At 54.3% G+C, this 11,717-nt stretch overlaps 1 protein-coding gene across 1 annotated transcript; it reads left to right on the top strand.

Moving 5' to 3' along the window:
• Positions 1-5,602: 5,602 nt before the first annotated feature.
• On the top strand, positions 5,603-11,711 carry LOC123323808 (protein Wnt-3a-like; the record flags this gene model as incomplete). The annotated part of the gene is made up of 2 exons (XM_044912299.1): positions 5,603-5,938; positions 11,671-11,711. Coding segments are annotated over exons 1-2 (377 nt in total), but the record flags the coding sequence as incomplete, so codon positions are not given.
• Between the last annotated feature and the right edge of the window lie 6 nt (positions 11,712-11,717).

Below are 11,717 nucleotides of genomic sequence, written 5' to 3'. Positions count from 1 at the left end.
TAAATGGATGGTGGATGGACAAATGGATGGTGGATGGATGGATGGATGGATGGGTGCGTGGGGACATGGATGAATGGATGGGTAAATAGACGGTAGATGGATAAATGGTTGGTGGATAGACAGATAAAAGGATAAATGGAAGGATGGTAGATGAATGGAAGGGGGGATAGATCATCGATACTTTGCAAGAACTCAATAAATAATTGGTAATGAAACAACATCAAGTTTCTAGCAAAGATGACCTTCCCCAGGGAGGATGCTTAACTCACAGAACAACTTTGTCACTACATTTCCTCTCTTCTTCCTTTTCCCCACCCCGACCTCAATTCTGAAATTGTGACAGTCATTTTCCATATGTCTTATCCTCTCACGGAAGAGTGACACCACCTGGCAGTCCTAGTTCTGTCCTCAAATGATCTCTGGTACTTGACAGACCTGTGACATCCAAGTCTGGAAACAAGATCAGTCCAGTTCTGGAGTGCTGAGACCCAGGGAGGCAAAGCTCACCTCACGGGTGTGAAGAAGCACCGTGGGGCCAGCAGGGCAGGCCTGAGCAGCTCCAAAGCCTTGGGCCAACTCTATCCCAGGGGCCCGTGTGCCCTCCTCCTCCCTTGACCTGCCAGAGCCCATTGCTCGTGACGGTGACAGAGGTGTTTCCAATCTCATTCCAAGGACGTGATTCCCTTCCCACGGTGGGATGGCTCGCCTCCCACACCCTAGCTGCCTCTGTTGTGTAAACAAAAGCAGAAACCTCTGACAAAGCTGCTGTCGGTGCCTAAAAACCTTGCCGTGACTGGGGCGGCTGCCAGGGCTCCAGACCCTGGTCTGAGTCCTCACTGTGCCCTCCCCACCCACGGCCTCAGGGGAGCCCTGTCCCACCTCCTGCAAAGCCTGAGGCTGCCCCAGCTAGTCAGACCGTGACCTTCTTGTTTCAAACCCCTGTGGAAATCTGATAAAAGCAGTGGGTTCTCTATCCAAACACACACACACACCCCACAAGTTTTCCGGCATGCCCTTGATTCCTGCTCACAGTGAAGCCTGCCCAGAGACCCCTGGATCAGAAGCCCCACTACTGTGGGGTGTCACCTGGACACACTGCTAGTCTTCCTTCTGCACGGCCTCAGCATGTGTTTTCATGTTTTCTTTAGAAAGAATTGTAGACATACGGAAGCATCGCAGGAATGGTGCCCAGAGTCCATATCCCCTCCCAGACCTCCCCCAGGGCTGACAACCCACAAATCCAGCTGCATCCATCAGAACAAAGATCCATCAGTGTTAACTTAGCTCCAGGCTTTACCCAGATTTCACCTGTTTTTCTGCCTGTCCAGATCCCATCCTAGGTCCGCCTGGCCCTTGCCCTCCGTGCCCTCGAGACTAGGAGGAGCTCAAGCAGGCCTTTTGGGTTTGTCTGATGTTTCCTGATTCTTTGGTGAGAAGGCCTCCATGGGTGCCCCCCGCCTGCCCACTGGGGTGCCCACAGCCCTGACCGCTTGGGCAAGGTGGGGCGGGACAGGCATCTGCAACTGCGTGGAGGCCGCATCTTCCATTTTAAGCAGGCGGTCTCTGCCAGAGCAAACCACCTCACGCTTTTCTGGCCACGGGTGTCGTGGCCTCTCCTCAGAGGCGTCTTTTCCTTTTGAGCAAGTTGAAGGCAGGCTATAAGGTGTCCTCAGCCTTCGGGACTTCGTGTGTGATGAGCCCTTTCCTCGCGGGGCAGAAAGGGAGATTGAGGCCCACGGGGAGGAAGGCCTGGGCAGGGTCACACAGCCAGCTGGTGACAGAGCAGGGCAGGACTGAGTTCCTCCTCCAAGTTCAAGGGGGGCCCCCCCCCCGCCCCGAGCACGTCCTTCCCCTCGAGTGTGTCTGGTGGCCTGGCCTGTCTGCGTGAGCCTGATAAGCAGCCAAGCCCTTGTTCGGGGAAGGGACAAGGCCCTAGGCTTGTCGGCTCTCCCCTTATCTCAGTCTCCTCCACAATGAGTGGTTCTGGCCCTCTGGGCCAGGGTCGGGCACTCAGGGCCTGGAGAAGGGCCACCAGGGGCCTCGGCCAGCTGGAAGCAGCCAGAGGGTGCAGCGGGGAAAGGCCCCGGGTGTGTGCACTGGGTTCCTGGAGTGCCCAGGACATACGGCCTGCCCCAGGAGCCTGCAGGCCCCCATACAGGGTGCAGGGGAGGCCGCAAGCCAGGGCTCTGGTGGGGCGAGCAAGCAAGGAGCCACGCCCACCCTCAGAGAAGAACATTCTCTTGGGAAGACAAAGTAAAGGCGTGGCTCTGCTGGAGGGAAGGACAGAAGGACAAGTGGTCCATGTTCAGGGCACACTGGCATTTATTCACGGAGGCCTTCGACCCTCAGAAGGCAGCTCCACGCCTGCCGGATGCATCGTGTTACAGAAGCAAAGCGAGGCAAGGGCGTCCAGCATCGGGGGGAGCGGCTGACTGGCTGGCCTTTGGGAAAGGGGACAGTGAAGTTTGCTGAGTGGGGAGGGATGGAGCGCCAGCCCCCGGGCTCAGATCCTGCTGGGCCTCCCTGTCCCAGCCCAGGGCCCCTGGAAACGAAAGATGAACACGACACAGTCCCCGCCTCAGGGAGCTTCCAGGCCGGGGAGGGAATGAATCAGGAGTGGACGGAGGCGAGGCCTTCCCAGGCCAGGCACTGACCACACCCAGACAGTGTGGCCTGGACCCTGGCCTAAAGAGCAGACAGGGGAAATGGCAGGTGCACATGCCAGGGGAACAGCAGAAATCGCCCTAGGGGAGGACAGGGCTGAGTGTGGCTGGAGGCCAGGGAGCAGCTCCAAAGCTGGGAGGGCAGCAGGTGGGGCAGGCCTGTGTGCAGGTCAAGCAAGACATAACCCCAAGAGTTATGTCCGGGACCAGGCAGGGCATGAAGGGCTGTGCCTTCAGCCTGTGTGTGCATGTATCTGCGTGTGTGTTTGTGTGTGCGCACACAAGTGTATTGTGTTTGTGTGTGCATGTGTGTTTGCATATGTGCACATGTTTGTGTGTGCACATCTGTGCATGTGTGCCATGCATGTTTGTGCACACACGTGTGCATGTGTTCACATATGTGCACGTCTGTGCATGTGTGCATTGTTTGTGTGTGCATGCATGTTTGTGTGTGTGCGTGTGTTTCTGTGTGCGCACATGTTTGTGTGACATGCATGTTTGTGTGCACACACGTGTGCGTGTTCACATGTGTGCATTGTTTGTGCGTGCATGCATGTTTGTGTGCACGTGTTTCTCTGTGCACACATGTTTGTGTGCCATGCATGTTTGTGTGCACACACGTGTGCGTGTGTGCACGTGTTCGTGTGCACATGTGTTTGTGTGTGCATGCATGTTTGTGTGTGCACGTGCGTGCATGTGTGTTTGTGAGTGTGTGTGTGCGTGTGAGTGGGTGAGGGGAGGCTGGAGGCTGGGGGTGGGGGTTCCCTCCAGGAGCCTCTGATGGTGCAGGTGACAGATGCTGAGGGCTGGACTCACAGGAAGGCCTGGGGGTGGGGGGGAGGCATGAGATGGTCAATGTGCGTTTTTCAGTGACAGGTGTGTCATGTGTTGAGTGAGTCTGAGTGTGTGCATGCTGCTGGCTGGAACCCGTCTCGCCGTTCCCTTGCCTCTACCTGCCTGGGCTTTGGGGCATGCAAGCTTGGGGAAGCGTGGGGAGCAGCCCACAGCCTCTGCCTGTGGCCTCTGCTCGCCCCCCAGGATGAAGCCCCCCCGCTCACCCCCTCCCAAGACAAAAGCCCCCTGGGCACTGATGTGGGTGGGGAGGCAGCCGCACCTCATGATGGGAGCCATTGGGAGCCCCAGCACTGTGCAGGCCTGCTGCCCAGGAGGACCGTGGGGACATGCAGGGCACCCACCCCACGCCCGGCATGGAAGGCCTGGTCGGGCCCATCATCGTGTTTCTCCTGCTCCCTTCTCCCTCCTGCCAGCCCAGGAAAGGTGAGCTGCCGGGACCACCTCACAACCACAGCAGACACCCAGCCTAGGTTCAGCCCCAGGCCCGCTGAGCTCCAAAGCCCATGGTTTTCACCTCGGTTTTTAAATTCCTGCTAATCAGCCCATTCGCTCCATGAGGCCATCACGCTCCCTCCCACAGAACCTGGCAAAGAGCAGGTGCTCCGTACGCGCTTGTGGAGGTATGAGGGAGTTCCACCCGCTCACACAGAGTGGCCCCCTGCCCTTGCCGTCCACTGCAGGGGATCACTGCTGCGAACCCTCACTGCAAGGCTTGCACAGACCCAGGAGGCACGGTGCCCTCATGTAGTCTGAGGAAGCCTGGCTGGGGATCGAGCCTCTGCAAAGCCCCCTCACGCCCTGTGCTTCTGGGCCTCCCTCAACGCCTCCCACATGCCTCTGTCCACTCCTGGTCAGTCTCACCAGCTCCTTCCCAAGCTCCAGCCCTCCTCCTCTGCCCTTCTGCAAAACCACTTCCCCAGACTCAGTTTCCCCCCCTGCCTTTGGGGGCCTGGGCAGCCTCCGAACCAGCCCCCGGGGTCAGCAGCAACCTGGACGCTGGAGGCCCTCAGAGTCTCCAGGCCCGAGAGCAGGGTCCATCACAGGGCAAAGTGTGCACTGGTCTTGGGCAGGTCCCAGAAGGGGTGACCCTTCCTGGCGTTGGGGTGGGGGAGGGGAAAGTGTGCAGGCAGAATGAGAGGCGCAGGTGGACGGTGTGTGGGCCAGGAGCTGCCACCCAAACAGGCCGTTAGGCTGCCGGAAGCTTTCGGCATGGACATCTGGGTAGGGGGGTCTCCACCCTGGGCTGTTGGGGCCCAAGAAGGAGGTTTTGTTTTTTGTCTGCCTTTTCTCGGCAGATGATTTGAGATTCACCCATGCCATTTATTCCGTTACTGCTAGACAGAATTCCATTTTGCTTTTTTCCGTGAGCTGTAGCTGACACATAACATTTGTTTCAGGTGTACAACATACTGATTCGATATATGTATGCACTGCAAAATGATCACCACAGTCAGTCTGGTTAATACCCTCACAGCACATGGCTACAGTTGTTTTTCTTGTGAAGACCTATTCTCTTAGCAACCTTTCAAACACACAGAACAGATTTCTTAGCAGCATCACATCCCCGGGACTGACTTATTTCAGGCCGCAGATTTTTATCCGTTGACCTGTTCATGGACGTCTGGGAGCCTCCAGACTGGGGCTGTTACAAATAAAGTAGCCATGACATTTGCTTCCTGGTCCGTGCGAGCACCTGAGTTTCCTCCCGGGCACATACCTAGCTGAATGGCCTGGTCACATGGTGGGTGTCTGGTTTTAAGAAGCTGTCAAACCACTTTGCAAGGGACAGCACCAATTTCCTTGCCCCCGGTAGCGTTCGGGGTTCCGATTCCGCCCATCCTGGCCAGCACTGGCTAGGATCTGACCCTCGGATTGCAGGGGTCCCTGCGGCTCCTCATGGGGAGTGATGTCCAGAGCTGCTCCTTGGGCTGGTTGGCCCTCCAAGTACTTTCTCCTGATATTCGGCCTCCTCCTTGGGTCTTCTGCACCCCTCTCCTCCACAGCCCTGCCTGGCCACTCCGGGGACTGAGTCTGGGACCCACGCCCATCCCAGGGGCGCAGGCCCAGCCCAGCCAGGGGCCGCGATGCCCCGGGCCAGGCTCCACCACCCCAGCCGCTGTCAGGTCCTGCCAACCCAGTCGCCTCTCTCCACAGCCACCCGGGAGTCCGCCTTTGTGCACGCCATTGCCTCTGCCGGGGTGGCCTTCGCCGTGACACGCTCGTGTGCCGAGGGCTCCGCGGCCATCTGTGGCTGCAGCAGCCGCCACCAGGGCTCCCCGGGCGAGGGCTGGAAGTGGGGTGGCTGCAGTGAGGACATCGAGTTTGGCGGCATGGTGTCTCGAGAGTTTGCAGACGCGCGGGAGAACCGGCCAGACGCCCGCTCCGCGATGAACCGCCACAACAATGAGGCCGGTCGCCAGGTATGTTGGTGGCTCTTGGCTGGGGTGCATGGAGTGGGGAGTGTACTCAGGGTGCACGGCCCTGCGTGCTCTCAGGTGCACAGGGAGCCGTCCATCCAGGCCCCGTGCATCCTGCGGGTGCAGTGGGGGGCCATCTCACCGCGGCCCTGTGGGGTCTGGGGGGTGCACCCTCTGACCACATTCCTGAGGGTCCTGGGCAAATAGAAGCTTTCTGAACAGGATGTGAGGCCTGGTTCCCTGAAGGGTGTGGCTTGGTGGGAGTACCGTGGGAGGGCTATCTCTGGTGGCCAGGAGGGTATGTGCTCACCTACCGCCCAGGGCTGTCTGAAACAGCCCAGCCCAGTGGCTGCACAAGGGTCAAGGGCATCCCCACAGGGTGGCAGGATGGCAGAAAGGCCTGCGTGTCCAGGGAGGAGGACAGTGAGGCCCTACAGCACAGCGTGCGACATTCTGTGAAAAGGAAAAGCACACACAAGTTGACGTGGGCACCTTGGAGAAGCCACACCCTGGGCTGGCATCTCAAAAAAAGCCTTCTGCCTGCAGCGGTGCGGAAAGGAGCGCATGCAAAGTAACAGTTATCTAGGTGGAGGGAAGCCGGGAGCCTTGGAGCAGCCCAAAGCGTACGACTGCCAATGAGGTCACCCGGTAGAATAGCATGGGGAGGGCAGAGGAAGAAGAGACACGGGGACCAAGCTGGAAGGACTGGGTCTGAAGGTCATGGGGAGCCAATGGAGCACAGACCACTTGTGGGACCCAGAGAGCTCCCGTAGATTCAGCCGCACAAAGGTGGCCCTGGCCTTGGAACCAGGGGATCGCAGGGGACTGAGGCGTTGGACGGCCAACGACAGAAGACAAGGTGACTGACTCATCTTCCTGCCCGAGACAGGTACAAATACAGGACGAAATGGGAAAAGTGTCCTGTTAAAAGCATAGGGTGCCCACCTGTTTACCACCACCTGACTTATCCCAGGGAGGACAGTGCAATGCAGACAAGAAATAGTCTCTTCAATAAAGGGTGCCCAGTCAATTGGATAACAATATGGTGGGAAGAAAACAACAAACCAACCTTGACCCCTACCTCACACCACATATAAGGTCAATTACGAACCCAAATGGAAAAGGTAAAACAAACAAAGAAACACGTTAGGAAGAAAACATAGGAGAACATTTCTGTGACCTTGGAGTAGGCAAAGGTTTCCTAAACAGGACCAAAAAGCACTTACAATGAAAGAAACATGTAGCCATAATGTGGACTGCATTAAAGTAAAGAACTTCTGTTCATAAAAAGACACCGACAAAGGGTATAGGAGGCTGAATAGGAGACTCTGCACAGCTGGAAGAGAACGTAATGGGAGTTTCTGGGGAGCTGGTGTTCAGTGGTGGCAATTTGTGAAATTTTGTCAGGTTTTGCATTTATAACATATATACTATTTGTATGTATATTATGCTCCCATAAAGTTAGTTTAAGTGTAAAAGAAGTAACCTCATCTGGTGAGGAATTAGCAGCTCAAGGGCCAGGAGAAGGCAGAGTCCTGAGCCCAGTACCCAAGGCAGCTTTTGTCCTGATCTGGACAGAGTGCATACACTGAGCTGCACTTCCGGCAGCCTCCCAGAGCTAAGGGGCCCACCAAGGGTGTTATCTCTAGAAAACTCTCCTCAGTTTAGGCGGGGACCCTGAGGAGTAAAGGAAAACCAGAAGTAGATCAGCCCTTGCTCACATGTGCAGGCTCGAAAAATCTCAAGATCTGAGAACAGATTATGGTGATCCCAAATTGCTGGTTTTCCCACACACCTGGAAAAAGCAGGCGAATCCTCTTTGGAGGATGATCACCTTATTCAAGGTCAAAAAATGTTTCTACAAATAATTTTTCAAACACAGCATCCAGCACATAATCAAAGGATAACCTGTCACATGAGCTGGTGACACAATGAGTGATCATCGGCAAAAACCACAGAAATGAGTCCGCAGGGACTCCAGATACTGGAATTATGAGGCACAGATTGTGAAAAAAGAAATATGCTTACCTAGGTTTACAAAGCCAAAACGCGAGTCTGAATGTCTCAGAGGGGAACTGGAAACTATAAAAATATAGAATATACTTGGGAAAGAATCACATAGCCGTTATAGAACTGAAGGGTCTATGAGGAATGCCAAAACATAAGCATCCCTCTGTACTCCCCGGAACCTCACTAAAATGACAGTGAATGAATGTTGAATGAACGAACACTCCTGACCACATGGAAACCAGGGGCTAACAGTGGCAGCGAAAGTTTCAGACTAAGAAGCAGATCCATGAATACTTGGGTCTTAGGAGAAAGTAGAATCTTAAACCTGTAGAGGAGAACTTTGAGAACCAACCCAGGACTTACTAGTATTGGGTGTCTTGAAAAGTAGAGATAAATAATGGGGCTAAAAATGGGAAGACGGGTTGATAATCTACTTTGTTGTTGTTGTTTTTAAGACTTTATTTATTTATTTGACTGAGAGAGAGAGATAGCAAGAGCAGGAACACAAGCAGAGGGAGTGTGAGAGGGAGAAGCAGGCTTCCCACTGAGCAGGGAGCCCAATGCGGGGCTAGATCCCAGGACCCTGGGATCATGACCTGAGCCGAAGGCAGATGCTTAATGACTGAGCCACCCAGGTGCCCCCATAATCTACTTTAAAAGCAGTTTATAACCCACCAGGTCCTCTGTCCAACTCCTTCCATCCAGGCAAGCCCCCACCCCCACCCCTTTACCATGGCAGAAGTCAGGAGGTGTGTTCTCCAGGAAGGGCAAAGCACAGTGTGTCTGCACTGAGGGACACCAAGGACAGTCTGGGTGAAGGTGAGGCTTCCCAAGTGAAAGTAGTCTCCATCTACACATGCCTTTCTCTTCCTAGTCTCTGTATCCCACAGTGAATCTTGATGACCCTCTAGGCAGGAGAATGGAAGATTCTCCCCTGGGGATTGGACCAACCCAAGAAGAGACTCAAGCATATGGACTGGGGTTCCCCCATGAAATAACGGAGCCAGGTCACTGTACAGTGAGGGCCCATGCTGGTAAGCCCTCACCAAGCACATGAGCTTCCAACACGATGTGTAGTGTCCTCCTTTTAAATATGAGCAGACAGCCAAGGATCACAGGACACCTGAGGAAGGCCTCTCACACCCACAAAGGTGAAGACCAAAACAAACAAAAACAAAACTGGTGGGAGAGAGACATTGTAAAGAGAGATGAAAACTTCAAAAACTGCCACTATTCCAGGCACCTGGCTGGCTCAGTTGGTAGAGTGCATGACTGAGGGTCATGAGTTTGAGCCCCGCATTGGGCATAGAGATTACTTAAAAAATTTTTTAAATGACTGAAAACAAAGAAAAAAAACTGCCACTATCCCCAGAGAGATAAAATACTCTTTCCATAAAAGCGGAGTAGAATGTTAAATTAAAAGAACATTCAGAGAGGGGAAAAACAGCTGCTAGATACTAAAAGTAGAGTAGCAGAAACCAAACCGCCAGCACAAAGGTTAGCAGATACTTGAGACACCCTTCTATGAAGTAGAAGAAAAAAGAAAAAGAGATGGAAAATAGGAAAAGAATGGAGAACATGGAGGATCTGTCCAAGAGAGACAATGACGAACATGAAGAGGAATCGGCAAAGAAGGCAGGAGAGTTCCCAGGACTGAGGATCACAAGTTTCAGACCAAACAGACCCAGTAAGTGACTCTAGCACGTGAGAGAGGAGACCCATATCAAGACCTATCACCATGAAATTCACAGCCTACGACACGGAGGAGCCCTCCACACCGTGGGTTTCATGCAAAGGATCAGGAATCACAATGGCATCAGAGTTCCCAAGAAGAACAATGGGAGCTGGAATAAAAATGGAGAGGTGCTATCAGAGTTCTGAAGGGAAATAAGATTCTAAGCCAAGCATTTTATACCCAGCTAAACCATCTTGTCCACTTTCTAAGTAGAGATGTGATTTGGGGCATGCACATTTCACAAAATCTTCTAGACACCCTCTGAAAAAGATGTCTCCAAGCAGCTGAAATCTTAGAATACGAGGTGTGTTTGGACATCTCAAAGAGGATATTTAGACAATTCAGGGAAAGTTTGAGTCTGAATCTGTAATAAGTACACTAAAAACAGCAACAACAAAGTTTTGTAGGAAAGGAAAAGGAATCATACCCTATCACAGGGCTCGGCTGGGTATGACATTTAACATAGTTCCAATACGGCCAGTGCTGAATATTGATCTGACTGGATTATGCTTCCGTTTTTAGGGTGGAGGGCGCTGGGCAGGTGTGCATTGCAGTGGTGGGGTGATGGTAAAGAGCTGATTTCCCACCCTCTGTGGTGAGAGGGGAGACATTGCTGGAGCCCCCAACGCTCAAGAGGCAGCAAGACAAACATTCTGTTAGAGATGCAAGAGGCACAGTGTTGCCTTGGCTGGTCGGGAAGGTGCCGTGTGGGTGTGGGAGCGAGTCTCAAGAACTCTCAGACTCTAAAGTATATGCAGATACAACTCTGATAAAAGCAAACCTAAAGACACTGAAGAGGTCTCTCCTCTGGAAAAGAGAAGAACATGGAGATGAGACAGAAATTAACTGGGGGAGGGATGCAGTCATTACTGATGCCCCAGGAAAGGGCCAGTGTGAGAGGGAAGTGTAGAAGACACAGCAGGAGAAGGGGGCAGGGAAGACGCAGCATCTGGACACAGAGCCCACCTCACGCTGACCAATAGGGGTATAATGGGACTCGCGTCCGTAGCTGAAAATGCTCTGGTAGCCACATTTAAAAAGGAAACAGGTGACATTAGTTTTACCAGTAAGTGTTACTAAGGTAGATATATCACCCAACATGTTATCATTGCAGTAATGGTCACCATCAATACTAAACCAGTGAAGGAGATAGTTTACACCCTCTTCTTGCATGAAGTCTGGGGACTCTGTGCGAGCCAGCATTCAGCACAGTGCACTTTGGACCAGCCACATCTCCAGGGCTCATGGTGGTAGGTGTCCACCACGGTGGTCAGTGCAACCATAGACAGTCGGATTGAGTCACACGCCCCTTCGCCCCCAACCCCATCCCTTCCCTCAAAGAGAGAAGGGAAAAAACCCATTCCTCGGCCAGGCCCTGTGGCTTTTGGCCTTCAGGACCCCAAAGTCCCCCAGCCTTGTCCCCCCACACTACCTCCCTCCTCTTGGAATTGCCTTCCAGCCCCATAAACCCAGCTTCCTGGGCCCTGAAGGTGCTCTGCTCAAGCCTCCTCCATTAGGTGCGCTCAGGTCAGCCCCCAGACTTGCCGCCATGTACACGTCCTCTGGGCTGCGTCTTAGGCTCCCCAGGTCAGCATTCATGTCCTCCCTCCCGCATGCCCGGACCAGACCGTCAGTTACTGTTACTGTGCCTTCCCTCCCTCGCTCAGTCATAAAGGCTGTAGAAATTGACAAATAGACCCAGCCCGGAGAGAGGTGAGGCTCCCAGCCCTGCCCCCCGGGGATCTTGGGTCTGCCAGGGTGCGAACCTGCTCAGGCACCTGCCCTGCACCGGAGGCGGCACCGGGAACCCGGAGAAGGGCCTCTATGGAGGAGACAGGTTGCGTTGGTCTCGCCAGGAGCTCATGGGGCGGGGGGCCGCAGGCAAGGAGCACACCCCGGGGGGGGGGACACGGGCCCCCGCGCAGACGAACCAAACCGGGGAAGGGGGTGCTTAGGGCCCGCCCTGACGCCCCTCGGCGCGCTCCTGCAGGCCATCGCCAGCCACATGCATCTCAAGTGCAAGTGCCACGGGCTGTC

The sequence above is a fragment of the Neomonachus schauinslandi genome, unplaced genomic scaffold, assembly GCF_002201575.2.
Source record: "Neomonachus schauinslandi unplaced genomic scaffold, ASM220157v2 HiC_scaffold_1037, whole genome shotgun sequence".
Classification (NCBI taxonomy): Eukaryota; Metazoa; Chordata; class Mammalia; order Carnivora; family Phocidae; genus Neomonachus; species Neomonachus schauinslandi.
This window is presented reverse-complemented; position numbering and strand designations above follow the sequence as displayed.